The following is a 15,933-nucleotide window of genomic DNA, read 5'->3' on the forward strand; positions in this document are numbered from 1 at the left end:
CATGACGTTTGATGACTTTGCCGAAAGCAGTGCCAACTTCTTTGCCGACGTCCTATGTATCAATTATGTTTATTTCTCTTTGAGCTCGTTTTTTTTTATCTCTAACGTTGTTTTGTTTCAGTTGCTCCTATGTTAATCAATGGAAGTACAAACTGCACTTGGAATGAGGTTCGACATAATATTTGCGCAGTTCAGTTTGCAGCCAACCCACCTGCTGACTCGTTTGCTGTTGTAAAAAACGAAGTGTTTGTAGAATGCCCGAATTGTTCATTTGTTCCAACTTCACTTCCCAATGAGCAAAAGTTTTTTTTTATTCCATCGGTAAGACACTATCTGTTCTCATAAATTTTGGTTGCTTTAAACACCTTGCAACTTACACAGTTTTGCGATTACCCTTATTGCGTAACTTGTGACTGGAACACAAAATGTTTATTTTACCTTATAAGCCGACTTTTGGGACCGGAATTGAGTATTATGAAGTGTTCATATCTTCTACGATGTCGACAATTTTGACCGTTGATTTCGTAATATCCAACCCCGATTCTAATTCCGGATCATCTACAACTATTATTGCTGCAAGTGTAACGGGTGGAATTCTATTGATCATTTATATTATACTCATTTTCTTCTTGTGGAGAAGATCTTCAAAACAGAAAGGTATAGAATTGGATTTTCCAAACCGAAACTTCGGAAAATTCCTTTTTTACTTTTTAAATCAAGTGGATGAACCGAAGTTACAATTTGAATGTGAAAGATGTAAACCACTGGAAACAAATGAAGAAACAAATGAAGAAAATCCTGTCTACGGCAAGTTTTTAAAATTGGCTCATTTTCGTTCAAAGTCCTAATCGATATTTGTTTTAAGATACCGAGATAAACGATAATTCATCAAACAAGTTTCAGGATCACATTTACTTAGAAGTTAAAAACCACACAGAATTAAAACGTAAGCTTTTGGTGCAATGTACGTTTCTTACGATATTTTGCGGTAGACAACTTATTAATTGTTTTAGAAAACTACGAAACCACAATTCCAAGAAAGAACAACATCAGTTGAAACGTTTGTGTTAATATCAATATCGTTTGTATCATGTACTAATATCAAACAACATATAACTTTTTTGGGTATTTTTCCAGTTTTATTTTTGCATCTATTGTTTTCGTTGTTTCCTTCCAAAAGAACATTTTTTGTAAGTGTAATATATAAAAACATCGGTGATTTACTGATCTTGTCCTTACATTTATATAAGCATCAACTGCACTGATGAGACCTTATGGGTCGATGCAGTGGCCATCTGTCTGTAGTTAACGGAATTGTCAGTGGCCATCTGTCTGTAGCTAACGGAATTGTTTGTACATATGTTTTGTTTGTTGTGTACATGTTTTGTGCGAAAAACAAGGCTATCTGAGGTAACATGAATTTATGAATGTTCTTCCAATCAATATGATTGTTACTGATCATAATAGTTAATGACATTTTAACGATGTTTATTCAGACGCCAACAAATCAGACTGACAGGGCGCTTTAACAAGCAACATAAATCGAGACACATGTAGAAGAAGGCAATCGACGCATGTCACGTGCCACGGTTCGATAAATACGCAGTAGTCGATACACCCTTACAGAAACGTACAGTGCGGAAAATAAACAAACAATTACACATTAATATTGAGTAAGCGCAGGATAACGGCTACCTGTCCCTGCGCGGTGGTCGCGCAACTGCGACCGGTTCCGTCTGGTAGACTTCAGCGGGCTTAATTCGATCGATAGGAATCGTTTGCATCTCGGCCGCCAAAAACAAACGTTAACACTACATTTCCCTTTCACAGAGGCAAAAAAATTCGGCACAGAACATTATTGCTCTACAGATCAGAGCGTTGCGGATTTTTAACTACTTGACCAGAACGCGAAGTATGCGGCTGTTCTTCTGTAGGCACTGATGAATGTGCCTTCAGTTGCGCCTCAGTTCACCACTTTCGCCACGGACGATGCATGAAGTCGGTGTTACGTGAGGTAAAATCACTTCGCAGTGACGAAAATCTCCGTCATAGTTAATTCAGGCGTATGTTTCCTGACAAAGGTTGGGTAAACGGCGTGCGAGATGTCGTGCATCGTACAATGATTTTTGGTCCGATTTAATACGTACATCACATCGCTAGCGAAATACCAAAGAGGAGTCTATTGAAGGAAAAGCAGCCTCTGGTAGAGATAAACAGATCGTTAAGAAGTTTTAAATTCTCGTCCAAAGAAATTTGCCAAAAACCGGAATTAGCGTCAAGTTTAATAAACATTTTATTTTCGACAATTTTGACAAAGATTCATCTAGAGCGGATGGCATAAATCTGTAGCGAAGTACACCTCTGTTTAGTTTCCTTTTTTCTTCCGAACCGCTACCACCATACCTGAACACCACGCTGTCAACTGGGTTACTATAGGTATATGACACCAGACCGTTTCAATTTCTGCAATTCTTTGCAGCTTTCTCACAGCTTACTGAAATTTTCCGGTAAAAAGAGTTGGATACAACTTACGAAAGTGCTCAGCGCGACTAATATGATTTAATTCAGAATATAAAAACAGCTCTTTAATTGTGGGCCACCCAAGCTTTGGCCTACTGACAGCGTTTTAGAATCAACTTTTTTGCCAACGTCAGTTTGGATCCGTTTCATCTTCATTGAAAAACTTGTTTTTGGTCCGAGATCTTTGTATTGTGTGCGTTTGCTTATCGCCGTTCGTTAAACGCATTGGTGATGACTGTTCATCCGTGTTTCATGGCCTTAACATTCTTGCAGTTATACCCGAATTTTTTCCTGAAGTAGAGATCTTTTTGTGCGCAAAAGTTTCAATGTCACAATTGCAAAATCAAAAATTAACTGCGTATGTTAGGTATCTTGTTGTAAGAAATGCTTTGACCATATGTATTTCAGTTTTGATTGGTTCTAGCAAACCTATTGCCTAGAAGAAACCAGCGGCGATAATAAACACAGTTCCGAAAAATCTGTCAAAATTTGTTTGCCTTTACTGCAAGAAATAAAATGTGTTCCGGACCGTAACATAGGGTAAATATGCTGTGGTTGTTTGCTATTTGAAACGGCGCTAGTAGTTAGGGTTAGCATTCACACAGAATTCATATTTCCTTATACTGCTATTTTTGCTGCCAGGCATACTAAATAAATCAAAATCGTTCTTCTTGCACTTAATTTTCTGAAAATATTTATTCGAAACCGACGTTTCGTCTGCCATCCGGCGAGACTTCCTCATGGGTTATTTCAACATATTGCATCAAGCGCATAAACACTAAAAACGCAAGAAAAACGTAAGAAACACAAGAAAATGGGAATAGATAAAATAGATAACATTAGCACCGCTTGTGTTGTCAAGCGTCATTTTCGTTTATTTGAATCCACTATGAACATCAATCAGTTCAACTAGAATGTCTTGTCTAATTTACTCATGGTTTCGATTGTGTCCGAGAATCTAACGGTTGTATTTTTAAAACAGTTCCAAATTTCGATCTAATAGGTCTCATTAGTTTAATTTTCGCGACTCATCTTGCAGGCTAAATAACCAAGCAAGACTTTCGAAAACTAGATTTAAATACCAATTTTAGCTGAAAAAATCCTTCTACCACTCGTAGCCTTGATTCAAACAGCCTGTTATTACGTTTAACAAACCTCACAAGATTTGATTGGGGAAATTATTCTGGTCATACAAGTGATGACTTTGGAGAAGCAAGCAGCAACTACCTTTTGAACGTTTTCGAGTTTCTTGTAACGGAAAATTATGTACCTGCTCAGAATGTTACTTGACTGCAATTAATTCCGTTCCAAACTAGCAAAGCTTTTTGTTGTTGACTGAGGTTGCAACTATATTATTTGCCAAATGTTGGACACTAATTTCCAAATACAATTTGTAGGTAACAGGTAACAGCAAAGATGTGTATTTTGTTACAATATATTCTATACAAATCAAGCACTTGTCCTTGAGTTTGTGATTTTCGACGGTGTTGCAGACGCTGGGTTTACGAACCAGATAATTGTCATTGCTGCAAGCGTACTTGGAGGAATAGTTGTCTTGTCGGGTATTTTTGTAACCATTGCACTTCTATGGCGTAGAAATGTTCGAGCAAAACACAGTAAGTTTTTGAGTGAAAATCTTTTTATTTCTATTTTTATTTGAATTGTAACTCTCTTATCGATGTTTTAACACGAAAGAGAGCTATTATCACGTGTTACTTTAGTAAAATTGTCTTAAAAAAGTTGCATACTAATTTTTCTTTATCAGGTCATAGCAGCGTCCTGATAAAGAAAAAGAGGAAAGAGACAACCCTATATATCACAGTAGCCAAAATTCTGAACAAATACCTGACGAGTGCGGTTCAACTGGTAATAAATAAAGTCGACAACGTTTGTGGACTATTTGGCCATATGAAAACTTTCTATATTCACAATAACGTTTATAATTTTGCAATTTTAGGAAAGGAAATGCGCACTAATCCAATTTATTCCCAATACAATGCATCCGAAATATACGCTGCAGTGAACAAATCCAAGAACATAATTAAAAGTAAGACGGGGATTTTCCAGATTTCTGTGATAATATTTTTGTAATTGTTTTTGATTGTAACTAATAATTTTTTGCGCGTTTTTTTATCATCTTTAACAAAGTAGGATCAACATTGTCAGAGAAAGAGGAACGAACAAACCCAATCTACAACACATCTGATTTAGGTCTGTCCTCTGAGAAGCTTCAACTAGTCATGGTATCTATACGAAAAGCCCTAACCTGATCATTTAGTCTGCAAACCAAAATCTTTTTTGTTTTGTTTACAAAACAGAACAGGACTGTGTCAATTCCATAGACGTCATAAACAATCATCAAACAATGGATGATGAATATGCTGTTGTTGAAAAGACAAAACAAAAACAAAAAAGTAACATTCATTTTGTTTAGTAATACACACATTCAATTTTCTTATGAAGTTAAGAAGGAGGAGAAGATTAACCCACTCTATGGGTCATATCCGCAGTTGGAATATAATTTGCATTTAAGCATGGATTCAAGTTTTGATTTCATATCACCGGATGACCCTATGTCAGGATCGTCGAGTCAGGGTGAAAATAAACGCCCAAATTTAATACATGTACAAGTATATAATTAAATTGATTTTATAATTAAAACGATATGATTGCAGAAGGTCCAAAACGAATTCCTCTCAAACCGCCGACCAAAAAAAAACCTAAACTGTCAAAACGTAAAGTAAACAATATAAATTTTACTGTTCCATGCATTTTAACTGATTATGTTCAGGAAGATAAACCACCACATGTGACTGCTATTTTGGAAAAAAAAACATGTTCGAAGGATTCGCAAGTTGGACAGGGTTTCCCGGTCAACATCATTTTGAAATCACTTTCACTTTCAGTTTTGTTGTGTACTCTTGACAGCGTTAAAGTGACTTCATTTGTCATTTATTGACCAGCAACTTGCTAAGACACTTTAAATATTGTGTACCAATGTGTACAGCGATATGTATATAGTCCAATTTTCGTGTCATTAAATAATTGGTCTACTGCCTAATTGTTCAAACTTGCTTTTGTATGCAGCAATATACACAACAATATAACTTCACTTTTCAAAATCGAAAACAAAGGTTTTGAGTGCCAAAGTAATTTATTATCATTATTAACGTATTTATGTGGGGTTTATGCATAGCAATTTTGAGCCGAGCTTAAAAGTTTAGCGCGGATTAAGTTAAGCGGGGTTTCAATAGAGCAGTGAGTTTTGACCAAAATGTCTCGTCAGTGCAGCTGGTGACTGGTGACATCCAAGACAATAACACCATTGAATGCCAAGCAGTTGTTTGGTCACAGCGTGCTCCGAACTTCGTAATACACGTACCGAACGGATCGACGATGCCATGGCTACAAATCACCCCAAGGTGGAATAGCCCCTGTCTGATTAGAGGCCTCTTTTCTGACCCATACCGGTCTAGGGGGATCATGAATAGCAAAAGGGAACAGCATTGCTCACTTCGAACCAAGGGATGATGAGTACAGCCATTTACATTTTCCACCTCCTGATGAATGCCTTGGCTGCGATGTCAGCGAACCTAATGTACACTGAATGTTTTCGTGTTAGTAAAGAGTTTATACATGTGAAATGTTCAAAATAAAAAAGCATAAATGCCACAGGAGTTGCTTTGCAAAACTGTGCTTTGATGGCGCTAAAGCACGAGTCTCAACAATTGTGGACCTAAAGGCGGCCAAGATGTCTCTCTGCAGTTTTCACCAGCAAACAGTTTAATCCGAATAAACAGTTTATTATTAGGCTTGTGGGACCAAATCCCAGCAAGTCGGCGAATATCAGGTAGGGTTTCAGTAATGACAGAGATATCACATACAACACAATTATAACTAACACACATCACTATTTTTGCTTGGGACAGTATTTCCCAACCGGTGGTTACTTCATCCACCAGGTTACTTTGTAACACTCAACTAGTTGGTACGCGACGAAACTGTTTACCTCCAAGTGGTACATCATAAAAAATATCTTTTTATTGAAAAAAAAGATACAAAGAACAGCACAATATGGTGGCCTCGCCGCCCACAAATACTAATAAATTAATTTGACATAAATTTGATTTATGCAAATACCTGTACGTTACGTCAACAGAAATACAATATAAAGAAACACGCTGAAGAACTAACAAATGTCCAAACCCAGTTCTTTTGAGTATTCTTCTCGCATCACAAATTTTTGTGCCTAAAAAATAAGTGCAAAACAAGTATTGTTTAAATATATTTTTGGATATGATTGGAATTTTAAATGCATATTACCAGATAGTTAAACATTTACCTCGATGTCTATAATCTTCCACCTCTGTTGGATAAATATTTTCTCCTCCTCTGATGATCACGTCCTTGATCCTCCCGATCACCTTCGTGTATCCGTCCTCATCCATTTGGCCAATATCTCTGAGAGGAATTCAAGAATAAGGTTCCGAAGTGCACAATGCACAATTCACATAAGACGCTTTTTCGCCGCTACCACGTATCAGAGAATGTCCATTCGTTTTATAAACAAGCAAATACGTGATTTTAATTTACAAGTTGGTGAACTAAACAGGTTTTTCGCATGGTCAATACGATCGCTAAAACTTAATTCAACACTATAACAAAAAATTACCCCCCCCCCCCCCCAATTTATGATATTTGCTGGTATTTACATGTCACATCAACTAAGCAGTGCAACACATACCCAGTTTTATACCATCCACTTTCGTCAATAGCTGAGTTGGTTTGCGCCTCATTTCCCCAATACTTGAGCATGACGCAATAACCACGTGACATTATCTCACCTGGTTCGTTGACTGGAACCACTTTTCCGTTCGGATCAACCACCTTGATCTGAATTAATTTGTTTTGTTTTTTTAAATAATTTTAAGTGATATACATTTCTTTACAAAAAGAATTGATGTGGTTTAAGTGGATAGCTGTTAGGTAATGACGTTCACCCCACAGTCCTCTCTATTGCTGTCAAATGTTTATCTATATCTAAAAGACGACAACAGGAAACATTTAACCAATTAGAAATACTTCCGTATGTGGCAAGGTGCAGCCAACTGTAGTGATTCGTTTTTCAGGCGGGTCATCCTGAAGCGAAAAACTCACGGCCGGACTCGTTTCCGTTGATCCGTATCCGATCTGGTGAAATAAAAAGTTGTGATTCCTTTTAAAAGAGGTGTTTTTTTTAACATACGCAACAGGCAAATCGTTTTTTTTTTTGCTTTTTTGCAGAAACAGCTTCGAAAGTAATGTTGTACCCTTTCTCAAGAGACATTAGTGCACTTACCAATACAAAATTTGCAACATCGGCTAATAATCGCCCATATATCTTTTAACCATACCAACAAATGTAATCCAAATACGAGAAATTAATAGTTTCTTTACTCAATACTTTAAACTCCACAAAACATCACGAGATAATTCGTCTCACCTGTATTTTTGTTCCCAGAAGTTGATCGACTCTGCTTATGACTTCAGTCGGACATGGAGACCCAGCCATTAACCCTACATGCATAACTTATTGACATATAAGGTACAGTTGAACACTTTCTGCAAAATGTGGCACTATTATCATGATAAAAACTACCATTAAATTTACAAAAACAATAATTCTGTAGGCAAATCTAATTAAAAAAAAACTTGGACAACAAAAACATTGAACTTTTTTTGTAGCTTCACGTGCTTACGCAACGACCAGATGTAGCCAAGCCTCTCTAAATGTGTAGGTTACAACGGTCCTGCAAGCTTGTTTAGCAGCTTTCGTGGGAATGTGACATATTCATAATTTCCGCCGATAATATGTTGTTGAGTAATTATATACAGTATCTTCTGATGTTCTTGTATATTCACACGTACTTATTATGTTTGTTGAAATACGCTTTAACAGTACGTGACTAAACCAACCAAGCTCCTAAAAGCCCAACTATAAACAGACATACATGCGGGTATACTCAGTTCTATATCCATTCCATTCTATAGGATTTTATTCTGCGCTAACCCATCTATTTTGGTTGTTATAAACGAATCTGTAAATGAAATACTACAATTCTCTGGTGTTTCCCGTCTGTGCCGATTCGTGACTGTAAATACGTCAGCTACCCGATTGCAGGAAAAGTGTATTTGTTGCCGTTCTGAGCTTCCAGAAGTGCCAATATGTCAATGAACATCGTGGGCGTACCGTACACAGTCGTACAACTGTAAATAAAAATAATAATGTGGAGAAAAACACATTTAGGCTAGTCTCAATCCAAATACAGCTTCAAATTTACAACTAAGTTTTATTTTTTACCCCCAAATCTTCAACCAGTCTTGTTCCCAAATCTCAGTACCAAACACTTGCAGTCTTCTGTCACTGATAAACTCAAACTTAATTGGAATTTAAAAGAAACTGTCCTTCTGGCACAATTAAACGTCGATTTTTGTTTACATTTCGCCTGTTATCCAGTAAGGCCTTATCAGGGCAACGGTGCAACACACAAACATGTATAACCAGAAATGGAAAACGCAAATAAGGAACGCTGTAAGTTGCCTGTAATTTATTAACAACGTACCCAGTGAAGTCGGACGTTTATACACAACATATTTGTAAGTTTTAAAAACTGCGGGAATGCGGTTCCCCAAACAATTATAGTGTCCACGAGTTTGTTCTTTGTTAGTCGGAAACGACCAGTCCAACATTGCGCCTCGTTGATGCTGGCGTAGATAATTTTCTTCGAAAAGCCGGATGCATGTCAACATCACACATAGACTTTTTGACAATAATTTTGAACAAACAACGTTTCGGACGAAAAGGAGTGCTTATCATGAATAAAAGATATTTGTTCCTGCATACGAAGAAATATTTTCGTGTGTCGCGAACGAATCTAGTTTCTCATTAGAGCTGTGATTAGATGCTAGTGTAAACTTTAATTGCCCATGTACATTCTTCTTACCAATTACACGAAAATTAACATCAATGAAATCACAGAACAGTGTATATAGACACTGAACTCAGAAACGCATTGGGCAATTTTAATGTCTCTGTTTGAGGCACAGAATTTGGCATACTGTATAACTGCTAATTAACCGTGACGCAGCACGCCGTAGTACCGCCTACCGGTATTGTGACGCTGCAAAATTGCCTTTTTCACCTCGTCTGCTTCGGTAAACGTGACGAAGGTCACTTTACATTACAAGCAAGTTGTGTTTTGCGTTTTAAGGTTTTTGTCGCAGTTATAGTTTGTTGTTAACCCCCAAAAACGATATGGCAAGTCTTGCTCAATGTCCGGAATGGAAACAGTTGCAATCTGATTATGAGAATATCGGGAAAACAATTAATATTAAACAACTTTTTGCGTCGGATAGTAATAGATTTTGCAATAATAGGTAAGTTTTCGTTTTTTATTGTTATCCAAAAATGTTTCATTTGCAAATCATTGAAGTATTTGTATTTCAGCCTGACTTTGAACACACCAGAAGGAGATGTTCTTGTTGATTTTTCAAAAAATAGAATCAATGATACAATCAAACAGCACCTGTTTGCTATGGTGTGTACATATTTCGTTTGGCTGCAAATGAGCCTTCAATGTCATTAACAAACACCCTTGAACACAGGCCAGAGCTCGTGGGGTCGAAGACATGAGAAAGAAAATGTTTGGAGGAGAAAAGATCAATTTCACCGAAGTAATGACATCAAGTGTTTTACATACTAATAATTATGGAGTAATGTAATTGTGATAACACAGAGGTTGGCAACCTATGATGCATGCACCTTCAGCAGGTATACTTTTATAAACAATTAATGATAACTAATTTCCAGAAAAAAGTAAATTTGGTGATGAGTGAGTTCACAGAAACTTAATTTTAATTAAAAACTTAAAAATTGTAAAAAGTGTGAAAGTTGTATTACATCTGAATTGCAACTGAAAAGAATTGGAAAGCATAAAGTTTGCTACCCTTGCTCTGACACAAGTGCAGTATTTTTGGAATTTTGATGGGTGTTTATTTAAATCATTTTAAAGCTTCAAATTTGTTTGCAGGATCGAGCAGTGTTGCATATTGCTCTCAGAAACAGATCCAACACCCCTATTATGGTTGATGGGAAGAATGTTATGGACGATGTGAACTCTGTATTAGAAAGAATGAAAGTTTTTACTAATGTAATTACATAGTTTGTGAAGTGTTACATGCCTTATACAGGGCCATAGTGTTGAATTACTCATTTTCAAGTAAATGAAACAATTACATAGATTAGAAAAGACAAAGCTAATTATTATAAGCAGACGTTTTCATCACTGTTGTGCCTATCATCATGATGTAAACACCTTATAATGATTAGTATATTAGCTTGGACTTTTCTATTCATGTATAATTAACTCCTAAGATTTGTGCACTAAAATGAAACAACTATTTAAATGCACATTAAAAAATTTTTACCTCAAACAATATTGTGTATGTGTAACATGTAAACAGATTAGCTACACAAAATATATGTTTGATACATTGCACACCACTGACAACATCCAGTGGTTTTCACAGCTACTGCCATCATGCACATGTAAAAAGGAAGTAATTTTTTATGTGTAGCAAGTACGTAGCGGGGAATGGAAAGGATGCACAGGAAAGTCCATCACTGACATCGTCAACATCGGCATCGGTGGTTCTGATTTGGTAATATACACTCTCCACATTGCCTTCGCCATTTTTAAGTGTTGTACTGTGTTTTTGTGTTTTAGATGACTCATGTGGTTTGTTATGTACCATGAATAAGCGGATATGACACCAAAAACAATTTTTTTTAATACATTGCCATTTAAAATTTCTTACAATTAACATTGTTTTTCTTCATTTTTTTGTGCTTTTTTGTTTAGAGTTTTTAGACTGTCCACATGAAATATGTAAAGTATTTGTGATTAATATCAACTTCAACTTTTTTCAGGGACCATTGATGGTTACTGAGGCCCTTAAGTTTTACTCGAAAGGAGGTCCACATGTTCACTTTGTGTCAAACATTGATGGAACACATTTGGCAACGACCCTTGCTAAATTGAACTATGAAACAACATTGTTTATTGTTGCATCCAAGGTTAGAACTTTTTTGTCTTGTAGTGTGTGTTGAGTTGACTTACACAAACCTAGTGTAAAACCTATTTTCCAAATTTTGTAACCCTGCTATTTGATACAAAAATGTATTGGGTAGTTCTTATTGGTTTCACTTTATGTCAGTGGTCAAATATTCAAAATAATGTTTAAAAAAGTCAATTTACTCTGTGAAGAAATGTGAGTTTACATTATCAAATCTCCTGGTAGTTTATGGCTAAAAAGGACTTTGTAGCTGATATTTTTTTTCTGTAATAAATCCCAAACCGTTTGTTTAACAAGGTTTCTGATTGGAATATACATTTTACCTATTTTGCAGAAAGAAAAAAAAATATATGCAGAAAAGTTTGAAATCCCCTTAAAAAAGTAGACATGCCAAAATCTTAGGTGGTTTTTGCTTACCTCACCACAACACCTACATGTTTGTAATCTATCACACCAGCTATGCATTGTTCTGTCGTGATATTGATCATAGGGAAATAACTGAAAGTTCCTGGTGTATAATACTGAAAATCATGCCTGTGTTAGCGGTGTAATTACACTGCACAGCAATTGATTTCATTTGCACACCACCAACTTGACACAATTTAATTTGTTTTTTCCAGACATTTACCACACAGGAGACAATTACCAATGCAACATCAGCCAAAAACTGGCTCCTTTCACACCACAATGACCAATCAGCTGTTGCCAAACATTTTGCAGCCCTTTCGACCAACGCAGAAAAAGTTGCAGCATTTGGAATTGATGTGGACAATATGTTTGGATTCTGGGACGTAAGTTGTCAACAAGAATACTTCATTAAATTCATTTATTATAATAGTAACTGATAGCTAATGTTTTTTTGTTATAGTGGGTTGGTGGAAGATACTCTCTTTGGTCTGCCATCGGTTTATCTATTGCTCTCCATATTGGTGTGTTATTATGTTTCACTACAATGTTCTCTGTTTTGGTATTAACATCATTTTCATTGCCACATATGTTTAGTGGCGAGTTAGTATCTGTAATCAAGGTGTAACAAAGCACAATGGCATTTATTCTAGTAGTTGTGGTAAATTTAACTAATTATTTAAAAGCATTATTCCAAACAGCACATTTGAAATTGAATCAGCTGCCTAAAGTAACATTATGTCACAGGATTTGATAATTTTGAATCACTACTGGCTGGTGCACATTGGATGGACAAACACTTCTCTGAGACTCCACTGGAATCAAACGTCCCTGTTACACTGGCATTACTGGGTATCTGGTACAACAACTTCAACGGTGCACAAACTCATGCTCTTCTGCCTTACGATCAGTACTTACACAGATTTGCGGCTTATTTCCAGCAGGTTGGTGTCACAAATTTATCGGTCTATTGACCCGAGGTCATTAAAGTTAATGGCTGTTTTATCGCCATACAAAAGCTGTGAACAGAAACTGTTTTTGACAAGACATGTACTTTGCTTATAAAACATATAATAGGCACTGGACACATATATAAAGCTGTGAGTTTTGGAAATAAGTTTCTGATTTCCAATGTTTAGTGCATTGTAACATTCAACTAATCTGGTTTATTTACTTTTGTATGTTTGTTTTACGATTGTGTTACATTTTATTTACTTTCGTAATAATGTTGGTACCTAAACTGCTAATTATGTCATACCAAAAATATTTGCTTTGTATGTTTCTTCAAAATAGGCAATCATTAGATACTAGTTCATGCAGATGCAAAAAAATGTTTTAAATGTGAATATTTAAACAAAATAAAAACTACTTTATGTGCAGGGTGATATGGAATCCAATGGAAAATATGTTACTCGTTCTGGGGCTACAGTGGATTATTCCACAGGACCCATAGTCTGGGGGGAACCTGGAACTAACGGCCAACATGCATTTTACCAACTTATCCACCAGGGCACAAAAATAATTCCTGCAGATTTCCTGGCAGCTGCACAAACCCAAAACCCCATTTCAAATGGAAAGCATCATAAGGTGAAGTACAAATGCAATCATTTATTTTAATTATATGGATTTATTGGACAATAGGTTGTAAAATAATGCACATACTGAAAGATATTTTCGCTCATTAGTAAAATTAAGCTACAAACTGATGTTAATGTAGGGTTTGCTAAGTTTCATTTTTAGTATTTTGTAGCTTTGAATTGATCAGATATTGTTTTTTTGTAAAAATCCATATGCAATAATTTATTTTTACCAATGAATGCAAGTGTTGGATTTAGTTGATTGTTCCAGATCTTGCTTGCGAACTTCCTCGCACAAACTGAAGCACTGATGATCGGTAAAACATCTGACACAGTTTTGGAAGAGCTGAAAAAAGCTGGAACCTCACCAGAAGCTATTGAAAAGATTTTACCACATAAGGTAACAGTTCAGTGTTTGGCATTATCGAAAAACTAACTGCATTAAAGAAATCGCCAGGAGTTATGTTGTTAGATAAAGTAACCGCAACATATTTGTAGCAAAGAAATGATTAGGAACACATATCTACTCATAATTCTGAGAATTGAGATACTGGTCCATGCTGTTGAAAGCATTGACATGTTTTATTTATTTAAAATGTTTCGGCAAGTTCACATCATGACATGACATCACCACCCATGTTGTGAGTCTTATCTATGATTGGTGACGTCGGTCAGGTTAGCTCCATATAATCCTGGAGATACAACAGACCCTTTTTAACTGATGATTGCATAAGCAATTGCCGAAACGTTTTAAATAAATAAAACAACATGGGCCTGTCTCTTTATTGTCAAAGTGAGGCTATTCTTTTAGTTATTATACACTAATTTAGGAGCAAAATTTGCAGTACAATTTGTGTTTGTTTCATTCTAACAATATACCCTTGTGTCCAAGTCGTCATGTATCTGGGGGCTAAAATTAATTTTAGTTTGTTACAAGGACATGTATTGATATATGTACATTTCTCATGTTTCATGCAGGTATTTCAAGGGAATCGCCCGACCAACTCTATTGTTTACCCCAAACTGACACCTTTCATGTTGGGTCTTCTGCTTGCCATGTATGAGCACAAGATATTTACACAGGGTGTCATCTGGGACATTAACTCTTACGATCAGTGGGGGTAAGTTCATGTTGTGTGCGTCAGGGTTTTTATTACTCTTGTTGAGGCAAACTGTATAAGTTTGGTGATGTACTCATATTTTTATGTGCAAATGGGAAATTTTAAAAAAAGTATGAAAACATACTTGTGTTTAACATCAGCAGAATTGCTTAATCATTTTTGCAACGACTACATTAGGGGTGTCTAGACTTTTTTGGGGGGAGAGATTTTACCTAGGTAAAGATGTCTGCGGGCTGGAATAATCAACATTAACACAAACATATTTAAAATAAAAAGCTTTAATCCAAACTATTGAGAGACCTGTGCAACATAATTTAAAACCACAGGTCTGCGGGCCATACTTCGGACACCGTTGGCAGTGGTTATTAACGAGGGCTGTAAGATTTGTTTTTTATTGAGTGTGGGGAGATGAAATCGTTAGGTTTTGTTATAAAATATGCTTTTGTTACATCTATATTATGGTGCAAAAACTGGTTGGTAATTGCAATGGAGGTGACCACAAGAAAAAAGGGGAAGTACCACTGGTCTAAATACTTAGTTTAACAACATTTAATTACCCTTAGGTTTATCCAAAATATGTATAGTTCAATTTTGTTTTTTGTGATTAGTGTTGAACTTGGGAAACAACTCGCCAAGGTAATTGAACCAGAGCTGAGCACACCTGGTGAAGTGACCACACACGACTCGTCCACCAATGGTTTAATGAACTACCTCAAAAAAAATGCTTGAGAAGTTGCATAAAATTGACATCTGACACGCTTGTTTTGCTGTAACTTGTTTAGATTCTTTTTGTCTGGAAAACATGTTTATTTACATTGTAATAAGAAAAGTTCAAGCTGTTGTGGCTTCTTAGTAAGTGTAAATATATTTACTGCCTTGAAATGTTTGCACCTAAACTGGGTTAATTGCATTATTCATCAATACTTGTTAAAAACATTTTCTCACTGTACAGTGGCTAGGTATGTTGGGAGTTTTATTTTCTATGCAGTATTTGCATGAAACTTTTTTTGTATTATAATTTAAGTATATATACAATATATTGTGTAACTTTGCATGCATGAAACTGTACAAGTTCCTATAACTCAGTTGCAAAAAAAAGCTGCACCAATCAGACTTGTACAAAAATTAGAAAGTTTAGTCGCTATGAAAAGATTTATTTTTTTAACAAACAATATTATATCGCGACAAAGACAGTA

General features: G+C 35.9%; 2 protein-coding genes across 2 annotated transcripts; one reads left to right on the forward strand and one right to left on the reverse strand.

The window, feature by feature from the left end:
- Nucleotides 1-6,709: 6,709 nt before the first annotated feature.
- LOC145913917 (medium-chain acyl-CoA ligase ACSF2, mitochondrial-like) lies at nt 6,710-8,071 on the reverse strand. Its single transcript, XM_083001687.1, has 5 exons — nt 8,003-8,071; nt 7,603-7,710; nt 7,265-7,413; nt 6,885-6,981; nt 6,710-6,769 (listed from the first exon to the last, which is right to left on the reverse strand). The coding sequence occupies exons 1-5, from the start codon at nt 8,069-8,071 to the stop codon at nt 6,710-6,712; spliced, it is 483 nt and encodes a 160-aa protein (XP_082857813.1).
- A 1,655-nt stretch (nt 8,072-9,726) lies between these two features.
- On the forward strand, nt 9,727-15,922 carry LOC145914087 (glucose-6-phosphate isomerase-like). Its single transcript, XM_083001864.1, has 13 exons — nt 9,727-9,936; nt 10,007-10,097; nt 10,165-10,233; nt 10,590-10,709; nt 11,137-11,220; nt 11,489-11,635; nt 12,255-12,425; nt 12,503-12,563; nt 12,787-12,983; nt 13,420-13,626; nt 13,888-14,016; nt 14,595-14,737; nt 15,346-15,922. Exons 1-13 carry the CDS (start codon nt 9,815-9,817, stop codon nt 15,464-15,466), a joined length of 1,662 nt encoding a protein of 553 aa, XP_082857990.1. The 5' UTR covers nt 9,727-9,814; the 3' UTR covers nt 15,467-15,922.
- Nucleotides 15,923-15,933: the final 11 nt, after the last annotated feature.

This window comes from Ascidia mentula, chromosome 9 (genome assembly GCF_947561715.1).
Source record: "Ascidia mentula chromosome 9, kaAscMent1.1, whole genome shotgun sequence".
In the NCBI taxonomy this organism is placed as follows: domain Eukaryota; kingdom Metazoa; phylum Chordata; class Ascidiacea; order Phlebobranchia; family Ascidiidae; genus Ascidia; species Ascidia mentula.

Excerpts from the sequence above, each read along its gene's own strand:
- LOC145914087 (XM_083001864.1), top strand. The coding sequence starts at position 9,815 with ATGGCAAGTCTTGCTCAATGTCCGGAATGGAAACAGTTGCAATCTGAT. Across the intron at positions 10,234-10,589 it reads AAAAGATCAATTTCACCGAA|GATCGAGCAGTGTTGCATAT; the intron begins GTAATGACATCA and ends ATTTGTTTGCAG. Across the intron at positions 10,710-11,136 it reads GAATGAAAGTTTTTACTAAT|CAAGTACGTAGCGGGGAATG; the intron begins GTAATTACATAG and ends TTTTATGTGTAG.
- LOC145913917 (XM_083001687.1), bottom strand. The coding sequence starts at position 8,071 with ATGGCTGGGTCTCCATGTCCGACTGAAGTCATAAGCAGAGTCGATCAA. Across the intron at positions 6,982-7,264 it reads AGTGGATGGTATAAAACTGG|AGATATTGGCCAAATGGATG; the intron begins GTATGTGTTGCA and ends AATTCCTCTCAG. Across the intron at positions 6,770-6,884 it reads AAAATATTTATCCAACAGAG|GCACAAAAATTTGTGATGCG; the intron begins GTGGAAGATTAT and ends CTTATTTTTTAG.